The sequence below is a fragment of the Eumetopias jubatus genome, unplaced genomic scaffold (assembly GCF_037043125.1).
Source record: "Eumetopias jubatus isolate StellerSeaLion01/CBP00866 unplaced genomic scaffold, mEumJub1_p1.0 scaffold_4, whole genome shotgun sequence".
Taxonomy (NCBI): Eukaryota; Metazoa; Chordata; class Mammalia; order Carnivora; family Otariidae; genus Eumetopias; species Eumetopias jubatus.
Window position 1 is genome coordinate 81,576,916 of NW_028274810.1, and position 22,432 is coordinate 81,599,347.

General features: G+C 45.7%; 1 protein-coding gene across 2 annotated transcripts in view; it reads left to right on the forward strand.

Annotated features, from left to right (window-relative positions):
- The window catches only part of CSMD2 (CUB and Sushi multiple domains 2), a 588,524-nt gene that overhangs the window by 379,299 nt on the left and 186,793 nt on the right, over positions 1-22,432 (forward strand). For both annotated transcript variants that reach the window (XM_088023017.1, XM_028113838.2), the window contains exons 15-19: positions 1,780-1,974; positions 12,749-12,887; positions 13,915-14,102; positions 14,861-15,049; positions 15,263-15,379. In XM_088023017.1, the coding sequence (XP_087879143.1) occupies positions 1,780-1,974; positions 12,749-12,887; positions 13,915-14,102; positions 14,861-15,049; positions 15,263-15,379 (828 nt within the window). The remainder of the gene's footprint in view (positions 1-1,779; positions 1,975-12,748; positions 12,888-13,914; positions 14,103-14,860; positions 15,050-15,262; positions 15,380-22,432) is intronic.

Consider the following 22,432-nt stretch of genomic DNA (forward strand, 5'->3'; position numbering starts at 1 on the left):
CACTCTTCTTCCCAGGGCACCTTCCTATAAACTTTTTTTTTTAAGATTTTATTTATTTATTTGAGAGAGAGAGAATGAGAGATAGAGAGCAGGAGAGGGAAGAGGGTCAGAGGGAGAAGCAGACTCCCCGCTGAGCAGGGAGCCCAATGCGGGACTCGATCCCGGGACTCCAGGATCACGACCTGAGCCGAAGGCAGTCGGTTAACCAACTGAGCCACCCAGGCGCCCCCCAGGGCATCTTTCTAAATGTCAGGGCAACCTCATAGTCATCATTCCTCATGAAGGAAGGTGGGGAGCCTAAAGTCTGGGCTGACCTGGGCTTTGCATTTCAGTGGGAAGGGTGTTGGGGCATCCGCTGAGGGATCATCACAATCATCTCTGCATCACATGCTCCCGTGGCTTGCCTTCAGTAGGAAGGATCTCCAGGTTTGCAGGTCTCCTGCCTCCAGCAAGATCCAGCAGCCTCTGGGGCCCTTCTGTCTCTGGTTGGGCAAGTGTTTAAATCACTAGTGAGGGGCGCCTGGGTGACTCAGTTGTTAAGCATCTGCTTTTGGCTCAGGTCATGATCCCAGGGTCCTGGGATCGAGCCCTGCGTCAGGGAAGGGAGGAAGCCTGCTTCTCCCTCTCCCACCTTCCTGCTTCTGTTCCCTCTCTTGCTGTCTCTCTCTGTCAAATAAATAAAATCTTTAAAAAAAAAAATCACTAGTGAATTTCAGAGGCTTGCAAATTGATTTCTTGATTTAAAGTGGCACCCGCCTGCAGAGCCAGGGAGCCTGGTCTCCTGGAAAGCTGCGTCCTCACAACAGCAGGGATGCAGATAGGGTGTGGCTCTGAGACTTGAGCTCCAGAACTGTGGCACCCTGATGGAGGCAGGCTGGGAACGTGCTCCGTGGAGACGGGGTGGGAATGGGAAGAAGGCAGTGGACTCATATTCAGGGAGTACTTACCATCTGTCAGGCGCCATCCCAAACATTCTCCACTTTCAAATTCATACCAACTTTCCTTTTATTTCTATCCCAAAATGACCCTGCTGGGGAAGTACGGTTTCCATTTTATAGGTCAGGAAACAGAGGCTCAGCAAGATTACATAAATTGCCCAGAACCGTGTAACTAACAAGAGGAAAAGCTCAATTAAACCCGCAAGTGCTCTCTTTCCTCTGCCCCCTTCCCACTGCATTATCAGTTGCCTGGACAGAGCGAGAGGCAGCCTGACAATACACAAGGAAATGAAGGAAATGGCTTCAGACAGGGTTGAGTCCAGGGCACCTACTTTATGATGCTTAGTGTCTATTAGTGTCACAGGACTTGGAGTCCAGCTCATCTGCAACATAAACGATCCCATAACTGTCTGAAGTTAGGGAAGTGTGGAATGGATGTGACAGCAGGAAGTAGCTCTTCTCCTAAGCCATGCTGAGCCTCAGTTTCCTCATTTGTAACCTGGGGTAATTATGTCTACCTCATGGAATCATTATATGATATAAATGAGCTGACATGAGAAATACTTAGTTCGCTGCCTGAGCTCGATATGTTCATTAGGTTGAAATTGAATCAGGTGCTCAGGAAGGTAGGAGATCAAGTTTTAACAATCACCTGCTTTCTGCCCACTGTGGCTCACTGGTTCTGGGGCATCTGGCTCTGACTCCAGTAGGGTGGGTTCTTGTGGAAGTGATGGGGTCTAGGATTGCCTATCGTAATTAAGCTTATTTTCTCTGGCGGCGGGGGGGGGTCCATCTGCATGCCAGTTCTGCCTAATCCCGTCCTTGGCCCCCATCCACACAGCCTTCCGACACAACGAGTGCCCAGATCCCGGCGTTCCAGTGAATGGCAAACGGTTTGGTGACAGCCTCCAGCTGGGAAGCTCCATCTCCTTCCTCTGTGATGAAGGCTTCCTCGGGACTCAGGGCTCGGAGACCATCACCTGCATCCTGAAGGAGGGCAGCGTGGTCTGGAACAGTGCCGTGCTGCGGTGTGAAGGTACGTGCCTGCCGGGGCTGGGGGCCGGGGCTGTCGGCCAGAGCAGATGTGGAGGGGGATGAGTGGCACTAGTCTGCACCATCCTTCCTCTTCTCCCAGGATGCAGGCCACCCTCTCGCCCTCACACTGGGACAGCAGGGGCTCTATAGGCCGACTTCGCACAGAAATTTGAATTGTCACCAGAGATTCATCTGGAGAAATGCTGGTTTTTGATGGTCAGGCATCAAAGCCCCCTCTCCTTTCAACTGAGAACTCTCTCAGTAACACAGCTGTTAGAAGCCCTGCTTCCAGCTCCTGTCCCAGGGAGCTCTGGGGCCCAATGCATTGGCAGCAGTTTGAAGGCTCGCAGACTGCCTGGCACTCTCTTCTGCACGTGCTCATTTCCCCCAGTTCCCTGGGACGTCTCCCCGCCTTGGCTTTATGCTCCTAGTAAGGCTGCCTCTGTGTCCTTGCGGCTGGTCTTCAGGAGGCTGAAGGCAGACCAGCCAGAAGAGACATAGCTCGAAGCAAGCACAGGGTTATTACGGTGCTCCCTCAGTCCTGCCTGGCCACGCAGAATAGGTTTTGTCTCAGGCTCAGAGACCATTCATCTGTTCCACCAAATTGCAGGCATTTAAAACCCAGATGAAGCTTCCTGAGGGCAGGAAGCATGCCACATCTGCATCCCAAGCCCAGGGCCTGCCCCAGAACAAGCCCTCAGTAAAATTCGTGAATAATGGACGCAAAGTGAGCAGCCCAGCAGCCCCTTGGAGGCAGTGACGGCAGACGCGGAGGCAGGGGCTGCAGTTCTCTATTTTGGGGAGCCAGGAAGCTGCTTCCTCTCGTTTCACATGATGGACAGAGGTGGAGACCTAACTGACCTCTCCCCATACCCAGTCCCCAAACCCAAATCTGAGCACCCTGGCCAGCAGGTGGGAAGGACAGGGGAGGAAGGGGAGCGTTAGGCCAAGCACTCACTGCCCCGGAACCGACGGGGAGGGGAGGGGAGGGGAGGGGAGGGGAGAGGAGAGGAGGGACCCTGACCACTCAGTGCACGTGGCAGAGTGTCTGGGGTTAAGGTGGCCTTCCAAGTCCATGGAATCCTGGCAAGTCCCCTTTTCCCTCTGAGCCTCTGTATTGTCCAGCTGAAAACAGAAGGGAGGGGACAAGAACAGGTACATTATAAAGGGCAGTTCCTGGCATAAAGCACTCAAGTTGGTTTGCTGTGCTGCCACTGGGTTGTAAGCTCTGTGAGGTTAAGAGATCTTCCTTGGCTTCACATCCACACAGCTGGCAAATTGTTAGACTCTTCGATGCTCAGCCAATACTGGTTGATGAATTACTGAATGGATGAATGAAGGAAAGACCTTTAATTAGGTTAGCCTCTCCCTAATGGCCTCCAGAGCCTGCCTCCCACCAGACTGCCCTTTGCCTTCACCCTGAAATTTATCATCTGAGTCACCCTGGGCAAATGACTTGGCCCTTTCGTGCCTCAGTTGCCCCATCCATAAAGTGCGATTAACAACGGCAACCTCCTCACGGGGTCATTGTGAGCACGCACTGCCCTTGGAGCCGTGTCTGGCAGAGAGGCAGCGATCAGTGAGTGTTGGTCATGAGCATTATTTTAACCCAGTTTTAACCATTTCTTCATTCGGAGCAATCAGATAAATACCACTCTACTTCATGGGATCAAGTGGTACTCTTCCATCCTTCCAAATGCCTGATTGGGATCATGCCATAAACGGACTATTTTCTGCCCTCCAGGTTCCCACAATGGGGTCCACACAACCTCATGGCCATTTTCCCCAGTGGAGTGAGCTTTTTTGGAAATGACATTCTCAGCTGTGGAACTAGTAGGTGAAGTCACTCCATCACTGGCAACAGTGGGGTGATCATGCGTGTGTGATCGTGGGTGAAGCCCATGACCCTGCAAAGCCACCATGCAGAGCCCAGGATCTGGAGGACTGTCCACTTTTCCTTCAGGCTTCCCCTCATTCTTCCTCATTCTCTCCCCTGACCTCTTTGGTTGTCCTTGTCTTGGTCCATCGCATCCAAGACACCTACCCTGCTGTCTCTTGCTCACCGGATCTGTCCCTTCTCCTAATTCCTTTTGTTCTTCGGGGGCCACCACTGGACCACGCTGTTGGACGCTTGGTCTCACCACCATTTCATTTTTCTTTACCAGTTCCCTGACCTTTGGACCTGTCTGCCCACCAAGATTCTCTTGTGGGGTAAAAGCCCAGGCTCTCAGTGCCTCCGAGCCTGTGGGGACTCAGTCCCAGTGGAGCTGACCCCCCCCCCCCGAGGAGGCACCAGGGCTTAGTAACTACAGACCCCACTTCTTGGCATGACCCGCCTTCCTGAATCGGGGGCTCCTATACTCTAGTTCCGCCAGTGCACTGAGATACTCGAAACCACGTATGAGTGCATAAGAGAATTAGACTCACTGTTTCAGGGGCAAAGTCCTAATTTTGAAATTAAAAACTATCCCATCCATTCCCTCGGGAGGATGGGGAATGCTGAGGTTGGAGGACAGCAGGCAGCCAGACATAGGGAGCAGCCCATTGGAGAGACCGTGAACTTGGCACAGGGGAGAGCCTGCTCAGTTTCCTCAGAGGGCTGGGCATTGGCCCCTCCGTGGCTCCTTTCCCCTGTGTCCCAGCCTCGGGAGAACCCTGCTTTGTAATCAGTATCTTTTGTCTTTTCCATTTTTTCTAGTTTTGTTTTTGATTAAGTATCCCCACCTTGTGGACAATTAAATGCAAAAGCTAATGGTCTTTTAAAAAATCTTTTAATATATGCTAAGAGCCACTTAGCTTTTGAGAGGCTATAATGGGACAAGGGAGAAAATGGCATCTTCTCCTAAATTTAGAAAGAAGGATGATCATCTCGTTGCTCGAAGGCGCAAGTCAGCAAACTTTTTCTTAAAGGGCCAGCTGGGAGGTATCTTGGGCTTTGTGGGCCATATGGGTCTCTACTCAACTCTGGCACCGTTAGGCAAACACAGCCATAGACAGCACTTAAGTGGATGAGCTGGATTTGGCCCCCAGGCTGTAGTTTGTTGACCCCTTATCTAGAGAACAGAGGACATAGGGGATCCTTATGCTTAAAGTCAGAAATATCTTTAAAAAGCCATCTAGGCAGTGAAGGCATCTACACAGGCATGCCTGGTTATCCCTCCCCCATTCACCCCTTCCTTGTCTTTTTTCAGGAAGAACCAAGTAACCATACTGCACTGGGATAAGTATTTTACAGGTGTCCCTTCATTCCAGCCTTGCACCAGGTAGGAAGCAGGTGTAGTTGTGGTCCCCACTGGGGCCCGGAGAGGTTAAATCACTCACCCAGGGTCCTCCCAGCTTGTCAGTAATGGAGCCAGAATTAAAACCCAGACCCTTGGCTACACTGTTTCTGTATTTTTCTGGAATTGTTTCACTACAGAGAATATCATTTCAAACCTGTTTATGAAATACTTCCAAGCATCCACAAGTAGCATAAAAAGCAAGTTTCTATTTTCCTATCCCAGTAGAAAATTAAAACAAAAGGAAACATAGTGCCTATTGCAAGAGACAGAGAAGACAGGACACCACATGGAAGCATCAGAAATTGACAGCATAAAACAAAATGACAGCAGTAAGACAAATATCAGTTATGACAGTAAAGGTAATTAAACTCCCTATTAAAAGACAAAGAATCTCAAACTGGGTTTAAAAAAATATGCTGCTTATATAAGAAATACACCGGGGGGGGAGGGAAGGAGATAAATTATCTACAGTGAGTGTGTATTCTCATTTTTACAGTAATACTTGGTGGTTGTAAAAAATTTAAGCAATACGTAAGTGAGATAAAGTTCAAAGTGAAAATTCTCATTTCCCCATCCCACTCCCTAGAGGAAAATGGTTTGACTGTTTGGTGTAAACACATCCACATTGTTTTTCTCTGTGTGTATACCAGATGTGTTACTTTTATAATCAGAAAATTAAAAAGTCCTATAAAAAAGACAGAAGGCCAGTTCTCCCCATTCCCACAAGAGGAATCCAAGCAATAGTTGTAGCTCATTTAGGCCTCCAAGGAAGAAGTAAGGGTAGTTACTGAGTTTCCAACATTATCTCACTGAATCTTCTTGGCCACTCTTGTGAGAAAGATGTTACCCTCTAAGCACTAGAAAGCTGCAAACCAGCGAGGTCAATTGACCTGCCTGAGATCCCACAGCTGGTAACAGTTGAGCATTTACTATGTGTTAAATACGAAGCCAAGTGCTTTGCGTACGTTGTCCTTTTGAATCCTCATGACAACCCTAGGAGGTAAGTACTGTTACGGTCCTCATTTCATAGATGAGAAAGCTGAAGCACAGAGTAGTTATGTAACTTGCCCAAGGTCACACAGCTAAACGAATCGGAGAGTCGGGATTCCAGTCCCAGTACTCTGATTCCACACCACCACTTTGAATCCCCCGAGGAGGTCTGACTCCAGAGTTCACTCCCCTGTCATGCTGCTGCAAAACGGTAGTGTAGCAGGCCACAGGAAGAGGCTTTCCCGACTTCTGGTCATTCACACGGGACACCTTGTCACCTAAAACCCCTCTGGCCCATGTCCACCCACAGTGGCTATAGCAACACAGGCCCTGGAGCCAGCCCGCCCAGGTGTAAATCCTGGCTCTGCCACTTCCTAGCTGTGTGTTTCTGGACCAGTTAGCTAACCTCTCTGTTCCTGTTTCCTCCACTCTGAAATGAGGCTAATACCCGTCCCCACCTTATAGGTTGTTGTGAAGGTTAACATTCAGGAAAAGAAAAAGTGCATGTAAATCGATGTCTGGCTCATATTCTTGTGTCCCGTCACTGTTCCCAATTGCTCCTGGCCTGACACAATGTTAGCTTCCATCCTGGAGAACACCAGGCCCTCACCAGAAGCCCTATGTATTAGTCATCTCATGCCATTGTAACAAAATACCGCAGACTGGGTGGCTTAAACAATAGAAATTTGTTTTCTCTCCATTCTGGAAGCCGGAAGTCCAAGGTTAAGGTGCCAACCGGTTTGGTTTCTCTTGAAGCCACTTATTCCTTGGCTTGCAAATGGCACCTTCTCGCTGTGTCCTCATGTGTGCCCATCCCTAGTGTCTCTTCCTCTTCTAAAAAGGACACCGGTCCTATCGGATTAGGGCCACATCCTAATGATCTTATTTAACCTTCATTACTACCTTTTTAAGAGCCCTAGTTCCAAACAGTCGTACTGGGGCTAAGGCTTCAACCTGTGAATTTGGGGGGACACAAATCAGTCATAATACCTGGTCTTCTACCTTTCAACCAGTATTTCATTCCTTCGACAAAGTATTTATTGAGTACCTGCTGTGTGCCAGGCACTGGGGTAAGCACAGGGTCCCTCGTTTTTCTTATTCCTCTATGCAAGGCAAGAAACCTCCCTCTTTTCTTTCGTTGTGTGTGTGAGTGTGTACGGAGTGTGAGTGTGAGTAGGTATGAGTGTGCATGTGCTCGTTTCCTTTTTTTGACCCAGAGTGGAAAATTTCAAACAGAATAATACACCTATGTGCCCACCGCCCAGCTTCACCAGTTACAAACTCATGGCCTATTCTGTTGCATTCACAGCCCTGCCTATGGCCCCTGCCACTGCACTTTAGGATTACCGGGAAGCAAATTTCAGGCAAAATATCCATCCACAGCATTTTAGTGTGTATCTCTAACAGATAAAAAGAACTCTTTATAACATAACTGCAATGCTACCCTCCTAAAAAAAATAAAAATAATCACTTAATACAATCAAATTTCCACTTTATTTTATTTATAAAGATATTTTATTTTAAAGATTTTTTTTTTAAAAATCAGAATCCTGCTCAGGTGTACTCACTACAGGTAGCACATATGTGTCAGTTCATTTAATCTGTGGACCTCTGTGCCCACCCCTTGTTATTTTTTGTGGAAGAAGCCAGGTCATTTGTTCTGAGGTGTCTCCTGCACTCTGAATTTTGGCCACTATGTCCCTGGGAGGTTGTTTAACATGATCCTCTCTCTCTTGTATTTCCTTTAGTTGGCAGTAGGATCTAAAAACCTAATCATAGATTTAGGTTCCATTTTTCGACTGGAATATTCTACGGGCAAGGCTCTGTGCCACCATCAGGGACGCATAATGTCTGGTTGTCTCTCATTTGAGGATGTTAGGAGCCATAGATGGGATTGCAAAATGCCCACATGCTCTCATTTCATCTTCTTTTATAAGCTGGAATACTTTAAGAAAACTCGCCCTTATCAACTATTTGGTTACCCTGAGGTATAATTCATGAAGGAAAGGCAGAGAAAAACTTAATTATTTTCCTTTATTCACAGGTTTTTATTCAATGAGTTAATTCCCTGACATCTCCTAAAGTTGAACATTTTAAAATATCATTACGGTTCAGTGGCTTTAAACATATTTTATGTATTTAAATCCATTGCAATTATCACTCTAACCAACACTCCAATTGTCCCATTGGCCAGTGGGAACTTTCTGAAAGTGGTCCAACCTCAATTTGAATATTTTCTGTCCCTGACCTGGAAGCAGCTGTTTCTCCAAGGAGCCCTGGTCCCTTTTGGGTGGAAAATGATATTGAGAATCTGGGCACTGGAGGTAATTATTCCTATTGAGTTGGCCCTTGTCTCTAAGGCTTTTCAATGAACAGAGCTAAAGAATTGTTTTCTAAAGATAAAGTGCGTAATGGGTTCATTTCATTTCAGATGTAAGAATACTTTCTTTTTTACTTTCTTGATGTCCTGTCTGTACCTGTGTTCATTTCTGCTGAAAATTCCAGTTTCCTACAACATCAGCACAATTTCCCATTCCCTACTGCATATCCAAGACTCGGAGGATGGTACAACCACTACGGACATCAGTGTGATGATGACTGAAAATGGTTTAAGTTGTTTTACTTTCTATTCCTCTCGTTCCTAGATCCTACTAAGGATGGCTATGTCTTAAAATCTCTTTCGCCAGTTACTTCATGTGTGATTATGCCACCAACTGATATAGTCCTGTATTCATTTATTTCACTCTGCTTTTGAGTTTTGAGAAACTGCTTATCAAATTTAAATCTTCCTTTTTAGTTGTGAAAAATATTTACATAACTCCAAACTTAAACCTCTAAAAGAAGATACATTCTGAGAAAGTCTAGCTTTTATCCCTTTCCTCTCTACCCTGTTCCCTCCTTTCCATAGATAATCTTTGAGTTTGGACCTCACTCTTTCATCCAGTTGTTAATATGGGTCAATATATGTGTGTGTCTCCCACCCCTCTCTTCAATAAGTGGAACCATACGATTATTTTTTACCTCTTTGCCTTGCTTTTTTTTTTCACTTACTAATATATTCTGGGGACTACTCCAGGACATTATATAGAATATTCCTCATTCTTGTTTATAGCTGCATCATCCATCTTGTTGATTATTCCAGTTCATTCAGTCAGCTCCCTATTGTGGAACATTTGGGCTCTTTCCATTCTTTTGCTACTATAAATCACGCCGCTTTGGATAGCCTTGTACATATATATGTCTTTTCGTGGATTTGCAAGAATATCTTTGGGATTGAGTTCTAGAAGCAGAATTGCTGGGTCAGAGAGTGAATGCATAGGAATTTTGCTGTACATTAGCAAACTTCCTTTTACAGGAATTGTGCCATTTTGCATTTCCACCAGCAAGGTACTAGAATACCTGCTTTCCCTGAGCCTCATGTGTCCTTGAACTTGGATTTTGCCTATCTGTTGGATGAAAAATATTTTCTCATTGCAGTTTATTTATATATATATATATATATATATATATATATATATATATATATATATATATTTCCTTAGAGTGAGGTTGAACATCTTTTCAAATGTTAAGGAGACATTGCATTTAGGACCCTTCCCTACTCCTCCCTGCCTGACAACTGTCTCCATGGCATGTGAAGATGAACCAGAGAGTGTGAAAGACTGAATGCATAGAGAGGTCATTTGAGCAGCACATGAGCAGGAGAAGAGATGAGCCAGCCAAGGCAATAAAACAATACAGCAGAGAAAAACAAAGTGGTGACCAAAGGCAGGATTTGGGTTTCCCTGTCTGGAGATTTTAGATAGGGTTTTGTTGTTGGTATTTGTGCACTGAATGAAGGGCAGCCTAGACAGAAAGTGACAGTGTGATCTACAGTTTTCTGGAAAGTAAGTGAGGAGATCACAGCTCACAACCCAAGAGGCTGGGCCTGTGCTGAATTGAAGCCAAGAGAGAGTCCCTGCTTCTGCAGGGGCTCAGACCTGCATGGGGACCCCAGGACCAAACAGTAGCCGCCCCCCCACACACACACACCTCCAAGGTCTTACATGTCTATCGGAGAAAGAGAGGAATGTATTAGCAGATTCAATGAGATGCAGAGATGGATCTGGAAAACTGGGGTTACCCAGGAAGTGACAATACGCATGTGCAATTCACTCTCTCAATGTTTGATATAAATGCTGTGTTATTACTTAATTTCTCCATGCCTCAACTTATTGAAAATGGGGTGATAATCCCCACCTATAAAATGAGGATAACAATAGCATCTGTCTTTTAGTGTTGCAGTTGTCACAAAGATAATCCTCCTTAAGTCCTGATGTGCAGTAAACTCTCAATCCCGTGAGCTCATTGTTACCAGCGGTGGCTGAAATACCACTATGTGCCACAGGGGGGGTTGAAGACAGAGGTCTTGAAGTGAAATCCCAGCTCTCCTTTCCTTATTTCTTGATCTAGTCTCTTAGCCTACTTATCCTTAGTTTTCTCATCTGAAAATGGGCATAATAACTGCATAAGTGTTGTATGCCTTTAAATGAAATAATACACATAAAGTAGAGCTGTCATTGGTATGAGTTTCTACTACCAGTATTACTGTTCTTATCTCATGTTAATTAAACTCCCTAATGTATCACAAGAATGCCTGACAATCAGAATGCCTAGGTGGCTCAGTCAGTTGAGCCTCCAACTCTTAATTTCGGCTCAGGTCATGATCTCAGGATGGTGAGACTGAGCCCAGTGTCAGGCTCTGTGCTCAGCAGGGAGTCTGCTTGAGGCTCTCTCTCCCTCCCCCTCTGCCTCCCCCAACCTTCTCTCTCTAAAATAAATAAATCTTTTTAAAAAAAGAATGTTGACAATTATTTTCTGTCTTTCCAAGAAGTTCATAGAATTGAGAGAGGAAAGGTGCAGTATATTTGATTCCGTTTTATGAAACTGATTACCTAGAGAAACACAAAAAACTGCAGAGACAGAAGTGCTGGGTAGCTCTTTATTTCCTTCCTGGTCTTGTTCAGGGCATTTTTGGCATCTGATAGCTCCATAGTAAGGGATTCCAAAGGGCGCGGGGGCTCTTTGAAAACTGGGAGGCTGCTTAGTTTAGGATCTCTGGACTTATGGTGTCTTCCCAGGTCCGAGTCCAGGCTCTATCACTAACTAACACAGGGCTAGTCGCTGCACCTCCATAAATCTGTCTTAGCTGTAAAACGGGGAGGATAATAGCGCCACCCTCGCAGGATTTGTGTTCTGTGAAGAGTGAGCATGACTGTCCCGTGTGAGCCCGTGAGTGGCAGTGGTGATGACAGTGGCCGCAGCGTGGGTGGCGGCTGTTACCAGCATCCTCCGCATCGGTCCTGGGGAGGGACCGGGTGGGCGAGGTTAGACTGCATTAACAAACAAGCCCCAAATCTCAGGGGCTTAAAAACAGGAGTTGATAGCGCACACAGACTGCCTGAGCTGCATGTTTAACATTGGTCGTCAGGGGCCCAGCCCCTGAGTCACTTAAAGGTCCAGCCCGACGGGACTTCCATCTTGACACTTGCTCTCACGGTCGATGAGGCGGAAAACTGCAAATCGGGCGCCAGCGCGTTTCCCCGTGGGCGGGACGTGCGCCACTACTGTCTCATGTAATTGGTCAAAGCGGTCACGTGGCCTAAGATAACTTGAAAGGGGTGGGTGATGAAATCTGACCACCTGTCGGAAGGAGGAGGACTGGACTCGCTCTGATGAGCGCCACAAGGGCCAAGGGTCCGGCTGCGGGAAGAGGCGGTGGTGAGGGAAGGATGCGGGTGGGAACGCGAAGCTGAGGGATGCGCAGAGAGAGACCAAGGGACTGAGAGCACAGGCGGGGCAGGATCAGAGGCATGTCTGCACCACCCAGTGTTTTGTGGAGTCACCTGCCATGAACCACTTTCATTCGCCCTTCCATCCCTTCATGTATTCATTCAGGCAATAATTACTGATTTCTGGCACAGAGGGATAAGTGTGTGCCAAGCTCTAGGCTAAATGTTGGGGATTCCCAATTGTGTAAGACCATTAACAGGGTCCCTGCCCTCAGGGAGCTTACAGTGGAGCAGGTCAGGCCGGCGCTCTGAGCTGAGCTTTGGGGTCTGCCCACTATCCAGTGCCAGAGCACCTGGTGCCAGGTTTGAGGAGGTGGCCCAGTCTCTGCTTTTGCCACAAGCCTGATGGTTGAGCGAGGAGAACAAAGGAAAAACCAGTGTGACCCAAATATTAGCTGTACTTCAACCCTTCTAGAATGACAGAGGACTTGTTTAAAGGATTATTTTTATTTCTCCCTTCTGGCCTTTAATAAAAGTCCAAATGATGTAACTGAGCATGTCTATAAAGGTCCCAATAGACAGAACTCACGGTTTATATAGTTTATGTAATTTTCCATTAAAAAAAAAGCAATACTTGTTGGCAGATACATTTTATAGACAGAGTTTTTATTTGTTTCTTCATTTGTTTGCCCCTTCCCCCAAGAAAGCTGCTTCTCTCCTTTCTGTCCCCCAGCTCCCTGCGGTGGTCATCTGACTTCGCCCAGTGGCACCATCCTGTCTCCGGGCTGGCCTGGCTTCTACAAGGATGCCCTCAGCTGTGCTTGGGTGATTGAAGCCCAGCCAGGCTACCCCATCAAAATCACCTTTAACAGGTGCCTGCAACCACAGCCTTTGAGAAAGCAGAGCCGGGGGGGGGGGGGTGGATCTCGTAGGAGTGGTGTGGGAGGAAACCTGGGCTTGAGGGTGGAGGACCAGCACCTTTGCTGAAACGTCAGCAAAGTCAGAGAAGACTGGAGCAAGTTGCCGTGGGTGGGGACAGGGCACATAGGCTTCGCCCTTGGCCTTGGTTTCACCTCAGTAGTGGGGTTTGTGTTATGACCAGAGGAGTGAACAGAAGGCTGGGGTATCACTTGGGATGTCAGAGGCCTTCTGTCCCCCCACCCCCAGTGATGGAGAGTGGGCAGATAGACACCATCAGATGTTGAAGCAGGCATTGGCATCTGAGGCACATAGCTCTGAAATTTGCAGTATGGGAAGGCAGCCTTCCTGACCTCTGACCCAAATCCTGCTCGTATGCCGCATTTCCCGCTCACACCCCAGGGTGCCTCTTGGATGGGGAAAGTAGTCACACAGATATGAACAGAAGCTTCTTCCAGACAAAGCATCCATGACCTAGAATAGCACTGTTCAGACTTTTCCATGAGAGTCGATAGTAAATATTTTAGGTTTTGTAGGCCACCTGTGGTTATCTGTTGCATATTTTTTGCTTTTTAAAAACATACCCCTTTATAAATGTTAAAAACCATTCTTAGCTCTTAGGCCGTACAAAAACCGGCTATAGAACAGATTTGGCCCTGGGCTATAGTTTACTCAATTCTGGCCTGGAACGTTCTGACTGCCCATGAGGCTAGTCATTGTGCCCCTAAGTCTTAAGATGAGTCTTGGCCCAGACCGCAGGGAGGACTGAGAGAGTGCCTGGCCATGGGAGGAGGGGGAGGGGCTAAATGCAGCAGAGAAGGCCCTTCCCTATTACTAGTGAATGTGTGCAAATTGTATTAAAATGTCCCAGCCTGCCAAAATCTGGCTGTTCTGAAGCCCTGGGTCAGGCAGGGCCTTTTGTCATTTGCAAATTAATAAGCCTCAGGTTTCTCAAGAAGTCTACATTCCCATCTTCGGTAGATTTAAAACGGAGGTCAATTATGATACTCTGGAAGTTCGAGATGGACGGACATACTCAGCGCCCTTGATCGGGGTTTACCATGGGACCCAGGTCCCCCAGTTCCTCATCAGCACCAGCAACTACCTCTACCTCCTCTTCTCTACCGACAAGAGTCACTCGGACATCGGCTTCCAGCTCCGCTATGAGAGTGAGTCTTGGCAGGGAGGAAGATGACAGGGTGGGCTGTGGGGGGTGCAGGGACCCAGGACTGTTCCAGCAGCGGGCCCCCAACTCAGCCCCATCCCCATGGCTTCTTCAGTTAGGCTGTGCTCCTGGGGGGCACTCTCCTACTTTCAGCATCTGTCAGAGCCCACGGGAGCTCAAAGGGGAGCCTTTGGAAACAGTGGAAGCTGATGACCTGCACACATACAAAGCCTCTTCTACCTGGAGGTGATTGGGTGCCACCATGCCAGGCTCTCAGGGCACAGAGGGTCTGAGGATTTTGAGGTTGAAGTGTGATGGCATCTTCTGCTCACCCTCACCCTCCCTCATCCCTTTCTGTATCCACCTCTGCTGCCTCAACTGAACGAGATGGATGTCATTTCCATTCCTTGTAGACCAGTAGAGAAAGCGATGGTTGAGAGAGCTGAGGACAGCCCCATGTTCTTACTCATGTCTGTATCCCTAAGACTTAGCATGGTGTCTAAACCATAGTGGATACTCAACTTATATGAACTGAATGAACAGATGAATGGATAAATACTAGAATCAGCTTGTTTTCTCTGACAGACAGGTCTTCAAATAACCCTCTCAGCAGATAGTGACAGCCACACTTGACGCATGGGTAAATGACAACTTCACCTTTCTGTAAATCAGGGTTCTCTCCTCCCTCCCTTTGTGAGCCAGCTGGGGTCTTTCTGTGGTGATGGTTAGCTGTCTGTTCCAGCTGTGGGCTCTCTTTTCCAGCTATAACCCTGCAGTCAGACCACTGTCTGGATCCAGGGATCCCCGTAAATGGGCAGCGCCATGGGAATGACTTCTACGTGGGCGCTCTAGTGACCTTCAGCTGTGACTCAGGCTACACGTTAAGTGATGGGGAGCCCCTGGAGTGTGAGCCTAACTTCCAGTGGAGCCGGGCCCTGCCTAGCTGTGAAGGTGAGAAACACCCCATAAGGGGGTGCAAGGTAGTGGATTCCTTTCCAACTGTGAAAGACCAGGAGCTAGAAGGGGCATTGACTCTCCCACCCATCAGTGAGGGTTGAGAGGAGATGGCTCCCAGGCTCCCAGGATGATTGGTTGGGGCTGGGGGTGTGGGGGTGGGGCTCCCCAGGCCACTCCAGTCTTTCACCACCATCTTTACTCCCATAGCACTCTGCGGTGGCTTCATTCAAGGCTCCAGTGGGACCATCTTGTCACCAGGGTTTCCTGACTTCTACCCCAACAACTTGAACTGCACCTGGATTATCGAAACATCCCATGGCAAGGGTGAGTGGTTAGGCCTGGAGCAAGTATTGGGATGTGACGTGGCCAGGGCCCCATGTTCCTCAGGTCAAGTTGGCCTCAGTGGGGATCTCCCTATGTAGTGACCTCAGGGCTTTGTCTGAATTTTTCTAGTCAACAGGAAAACTCCCAGAAGCTTCCCATCTCTTTGAATCATAGAATATATTCCATAAATATTTTTAAGAATCTAAAATCTCCATGCTAGAAGAGATCATAGAGATTATCAGCTGTCAAACCCTACATAATGATGCAGACATCTTGTCTAATTGCTCCCCACAAGATGGCACCGCACCTTCTGCCTAAACACCCCCAGCAGTGGGAAGGTGGCCAACCCATTCAGCAAATGGGCACCTGCTGTCATTTTTTGATAGATCTGACCCCTCCTCATAGCCTATGAAGTGTTCCTGGAAGTCTTTTCCTTGTTCTGTGTCCTGGAGGTACATAAGATCCATCTGCCCCCTCTCCTCATGTTCACTCTTCAAACACTGGACCCATGAACCTCTTCTTACATAGCACAGCTGTTCCTCAGATGCCATGTTTTCACATTCCTCATCAGGCTGGACTGTTACCTCAACTTACCCTAACATGAATAATCTTTGGAAATCCAAGTTCAAAGTAAGGGTGCTGGTTAGAAATAAACAGGAAATAATATAGTCTTTGATTCAAAAAATGTATATTGAATAATGCCACCCATGCGGCAGACTCTGGGGCTGGGAATAAACAGAAGCCAGGCACATATGGCTTCTATCCTCAGAAGCTTATTCTGAAGTTCATCCAGGGTCATCGTTCTTAACCCCTCCGCACTGTAGCAATATATATTAATGCTTAGTGACCTTAGCACCTTAGAGGTTTTGATTCTCCACGTTGGAGGTGGAAAACAGGCATCTTTGATTTTAGAACACTTCACTACTAAATCTGATGCATGCCCTTGAATGAGAACCTCTGATCTAGAAGAATTAACATGTAGAAAAGCCAAGAAAATATTTTAAAAGAAAGAGTAACTAACTCTTCCAGATAGTAAAATGTTATTGGCTAAAACAGTTTAAACCATGTGATACAAGTATCGGAGTGGACACACAAACCAGTGCGGGTGTAGGAAGGTCTAGAAGTAGAGTCCTGTGTGTGTGCACGCGCATGTGTGTGTGTGAGTTTGTGCCTGCACACACATGCACACTCATTTATGTGTGTGAGAGAGACAGTTTGTAGTATATAATTAAAGTGTCATTTCTAATTATTGAAGAGAGGATGGATTATTTAATAAATGGTTTTAAAACAGTGGACTTAAACACTTGGGAAAAAAAGAAAAGAACCAAACAGACCTCCTGCATTTAACCACATAAATTCCAGTACTAGAAGAACATGTAAATCTAACCTCAGGTGGGGATGTACTATAAAGACTAATACTAAAAGCAGAATCCATAAGGGCAAAGACTATAAAATTTGATTAAATAAAACTTTGAGTGGATTTATGTAAAAAAAAGGCCATAAAAATTTCAGAGGGTGGAGGGGCGGAGGAAGATGGCGGAGGAGTAGGAGAGCTGGATTTCGTCTGGTCTCAGGAATTCAGCTGAATAGGGATCAAACCATTCTGAACACCTACGAACTCAACAGGAGATCGAAGAAAAGAATAGCAACAACTCTCTGAACAGAAAAGCGACCACTTACTGGAAGGTAGGACATGTGGAGAAATGAATCTGAGGAAATATGCGGGAGGATAGACGGCAGGGGAGGGGGCCTCCATCAGCCGCTTCTGGCAAGCAATAGAGCCGTGGAGCACAAAATCGGAACTTTGAGAAGTCGGCTCCGCTGAGGGACGTCGCTCCAGGGGCTAAGCTGGGGGTGGAACCCTCATGGGACAGTGTGGTCTCAGGACCCTCGGGGTCACAGAAAGACCGGGGGTGCCTGAGTGCGGCAGAGCTCCCAGGTATCAGAGCAGGGAAGCCGGCTGCAGAGACGGAGCCGAGGCGCGGGCTCTCAGCTTGGGGTTGCCATAAACGGTGATCGGTGACAGTCGGGGCACTGCGCCTCCAGCAGGGACCCAACAAGCAGCAGAGCCGGGCAGACTCCCCTCCCTCCCCCAGGAGGAGTGGCGCGGGAGCGCACCGCAGGGATCTACTGGGTTTGGAGACTCCACGCAGGGTCGGGTGCCAGACATAGAAACGCTCCGTCACAGGCCGGGTGAGCACGGAGTGCGGCTGGAGACCGGGGAGACGGGAATGACTGCCTGATTTTCTCTGGGGGCGCACTGAGGAGCGGGGCCCCAAGTTCTCGGCTCCTCCGGGGCAGAGATTGGAAAGCCGCCATTTTCACTCTTGTCCTCCAAAGCTGTACCGAGAGCTTGCAGGGAACAAAAGCTCCTGAGAGCAAACCCGAGCAGCTTGCTTAGCCCGGACGGACAAGGGCGGGCAATTCCGCCTCCGGCAAAGACATTTGGGAACCACGGCAACAGGCCCCTCCCCCAGAAGATCAGCACGAACAGCCAGCAAGCCAAGACCAAGTTTACCGATCAAGGAGAACGGGAGAACTCCAGAACTAGGGGAATACTGCACATAGAATTCATGGCTTTTTTTACCATGATTCATTAGTTTTTCAAAGTTAATTTTTTTAACTTTTTTTAATTTTTCTTATTCCCTTTTTCAACCAACATCTTATCAATCCCTCTTTGAAAAACAAAATTTTTATTTTTCACTTTTAGAGTGATATTCTATCCCTTCATAGTAGATACCCTTATTTTTGGCATATATGTATAAGTTGTTCTCTCTTTAAAATTTTGAGATACACTTTCTTCTAACAGATCAAAATATACCCTAAATCACTAGTGTATGGCTTTGTTCTAGTCTCCTGCCTGATCACATTCTCTCCCTTTTTTTCTTTTTTTTTAAATCTTCTTCTTTCTTTTTTCAAACTTCTTATCTTATCAATTACTTTTCTAAAATCTTTTATAATTTTCATCTTTGCAGTCATCTTCCATCCCTTCATTGTATCTACCCTTATTTTGTACATATATAAGTCTTTCCTTAAAATTTTAGGAGGCACTTTCTTCTAACAGACAAAAATACACCCAAAATCTAGTGTGTGGCAGTGATCTATACACTAGCCTGATCATATTTGATCATATTCTGGTTTTTTTTGTTTTGTTTTGTTTTGTTTATCTTTTTCTTTTTTTTTTTTCTCTTTCTTTTTTCCTTCTTTCCCTTTCTTTTCCCCTGGTTTCAGGTCTTTTCTGATTTGTTTAGAGTATATTTGCTGGGGATGTTGTTAACCTGTTAGCATTTTGTTGTCTCATTCATCTATTCTCCTCTGGACAAAATGACAAGACGAAAAAAATCACCTCAGCAAAAAGAACAAGAGGTAGTACCATCTGCCCGGGACCTACTCAATACCAATATGAGTACGATGTCGGACCTAGAGTTCAGAATTATGATTTTAAAGATACTAGCTGGGCTTAAAAAAAGCATGGAGGTTCTCCAGGAAAGGTCTCTAAGACACCCTTCCTGGAGAAATAAAAGAAATAAAATCTAACCAAATCGAAATCAAAAAGGCTATTAATGAGGTGCAATCAAAAATGGGGGCACTAACTGCTAGGATAAATGAGGCAGAAGAGAGAATCAGCAATATAGAAGACCAAATGATGGAAAATGAAGCTGAGAAAAAGAGAGAGAAACAACTACTGGATCACGAGGGCAGAATTTGAGAGATGAGCGATACGATAAGACGAAACAACATTAGAATAATTGGGATCCCAGAAGAAGACGAAAGAGAGAGAGGGGCAGAAGGTATATTGGAGCAAATTATAGCAGAGAACTTCCCGAATGTGGGGAAGGAAAGAGGCATCAAAATCCAGGAGGCACAGAGAAGCCCTCTCAAAATCAATGAAAATAGGTCAACACCCTGACATCTAATAGTTAAACTTACGAGTCTCAGAGACAAAGAGAAAATCTTGAAAGCAGCTCGGGAGGAGAGATCTGTAACCTATAATGGTAGAAACATTAGATTGGCAACAGATCTGTGGATAGCTACAGAGACCTGGCAGGCCAGAAAGAAAGGACTGGCATGATATCTTCAGAGCACTAAATGAGAAAAATATGCAGCCAAGAACACTATATCCAGCTAGGCTGTCATTGAAAATTGAAGGAGAGATAAAAGCTTCCAGGACAAACAAAAGCTAAAGGAATTTGCAAACACGAAACCAGCCCTACAAGAAATATTGAAAGGGGTCCTCTAAGCAAAGAGAGAGCCTAAGAGCAACATAGACCAGAAAGGAATACAGATAATAGACAGTAACAGTACCTTACAGGCAATACAATGGCACTAAATTCCTATCTTTCAATAGTTACCCTGAATTTAAATGGGCTCAATGCCCCAATCAAAAGACACAGGCTATCACAACAAGACCCATCGATATGCTGTCTGCAAGAGACTCATTTTAGACCCAAAGACACCCCCACATTGAAAGTGAGGGGGTGGAAAACTATTTACCATGCTAATGGACACCAAAAGAAAGCTGGGGTGGCAATCCTTATATCAGACAAATTAGATGTTAAAACAAAGACTGTAATAAGAGATGAGGAAGGACACTATATCCTACTTAAAGGGTCTATCCAACAAGAAGATCTAACAATTGTAAATATCTATGCCCCGAACATAGGAGCAGCCAATTATATAAGGCAATTAATAACAAAAGCAGAGAAACACATTGACAACAATACAATAATAGTGGGGGACTTTAACACCCCCCTGACTGAAATGGACAGATCATCTAAGCAAAAGATCAACAAGGAAATAAAGACTTTAAACGACACACTGGACCAAATGGACTTCACAGACATATTCAGAACATTCCATCCCAAAGCAACGGAATACACATTCTTCTCTAGTGCCCATGGAACATTCTCCAGAATAGATCACATCCTAGGTCACAAATCAGGTCTCCACCGGTACCAAAAGATTGGGATTATTCAGACCACAATGCTTTGAAACTAGAACTCAATCACAAGAGGAAAGTCGGAAAGAACTCAAATACATGGAGGCTAAAGAGCATCCTACTAAAGAATGAATGGGTCAACCAGGAAATTAAAAGAGAATTAAAAAAAATTCATGGAAACCAATGAAAATGAAAACACAACTGTTCAAAATCTTTGGGATACAGCAAAGGCAGTCCTGAGAGGAAAGTATATAGCAATACAAGCCTTTCTCAAGAAACAAGAAAGGTCTCAAATACACAACCTAACCCTACACCTAAAGGAGCTAGAGAAAGAACAGCAAATAAAGCCTAAACCCAGCAGGAGAAGAGAAATCATAAAGATCAGAGCAGAAATCAATGAACTAGAAACCAAAAGAACAGTAGAACAGATCAACGAAACTAGGAGCTGGTTCTTTGGAAGAATTAACAAGATTGATAAACCCCTGGCCAGATATATCAAAAAGAAAAGAGAAATGACCCAAATCAACAAAATCATGAATGAAAGAGGAGAGATCACAACCAACACCAAAGAAATACAAACAATTCTAAGAACATATTATGAGCAACTCTATGCCAGCAAATTAGATAACCTGGAAGAAATGGGTGCATTCCTAGAGATGTATCAACTACCAAAACTAAACCAGGAAGAAATAGAAAACCTGAACAGACCTATACCCACTAAGGAAATTGAAGCAGTCATCAAAAATATCCCAACAAACAAAAGCCCAGGGCCAGATGGCTTCCCAGGGGAATTCTACCAAACATTTCAAGAAGAATTAATACCTATTCTTCTGAAACTGTTCCAAAAAATAGAAATGGAAGGAAAACTTCCAAACTCATTTTAGGAGGCCACCATTACCTTGATCCCCAAACCAGATGAAGACCCCATCAAAAAGGAGAATCACAGACCAATATCCTGGATGAACATGGATGCAAAAATTCTCACCAAAATACTAGCCAATAGGATCCAACAGTACATTAAAAGGATTATTCACCATGACCAAGTGGGATTTATCCCTGGGCTGCAAGGTTGGTTCAACATCCACAGATCAATCAATGTGATACAATACATTAACAAAAGAAAGAACAAGAATCATATGATCCTCTCAATAGATGCAGAAAAAGCATTTGACAAAGTACAGCATCCTTTCTTGATCAAAACTCTTCAGAGTATAGGGATAGAGGGTACATACCTCAATATCATAAAAGCCATCTATGAAAAACCTACAGCGAATATCCTTCTCAATGGGGAAAGGCTGAGAGCTTTCCCCCTAAGGTCAGGAACGCGGCAGGGATGTCCACTCTCACCACTGCTATTCAACATAGTATTAGAAGTCCTAGCCACAGCAATCAGACAACAAAAAGAAATCAAAGGCATCCAAATCGGCAAAGAGGAAGTTAAACTCTCACTCTTTGCAGATGATATGATACTGTATGTGGAAAACCCAAAAGATTCCACCCCAAAACTGTTAGAACTCATACAGGAATTCAGTAAAGTGGCAGCCTATAAAATCAATGCACAGAAATCAGTGGCATTCCTATACACCAACAACAAGACAGAAGAGAGGCAAATCAAGGAGTCGATCCCATTTACAATTGCACCCCAAAACCATAAGATACCTAGGAATAAATCTAACCAAAGAGGCAAAGGATCTGTACTCAGAAAACTATAAAATACTCATGAAAGAAACTGAGGAAGACACAAAGAAATGGAAAAACGTTCCATGCTCATGGATTGGAAGAACAAACATTGTGAAGATGTCAATGCTACCTAGAGCAATCTACACATTCAATGCAATCGCCATCAAAATACCATTCACTTTTTTCAAAGAAATGGAAGAAATAATCCTAAAATTTGTATGGAACCAGAAAAGTCCCCGAATAGCCAGAGGAATGTTGAAAAGGAAAAGCAAAGCTGGCGGCATCACAATTCCGGACTTCAAGGTCTATTACAAACCTGTCATCATCAAGACAGTAGGGTACTGGCACAAAAACAGACACATAGATCAATGGAACAGAATTGAGAGCCCAGAAATGGACCCTCAACTCTATGGTCAACTAATCTTTCACAAAGC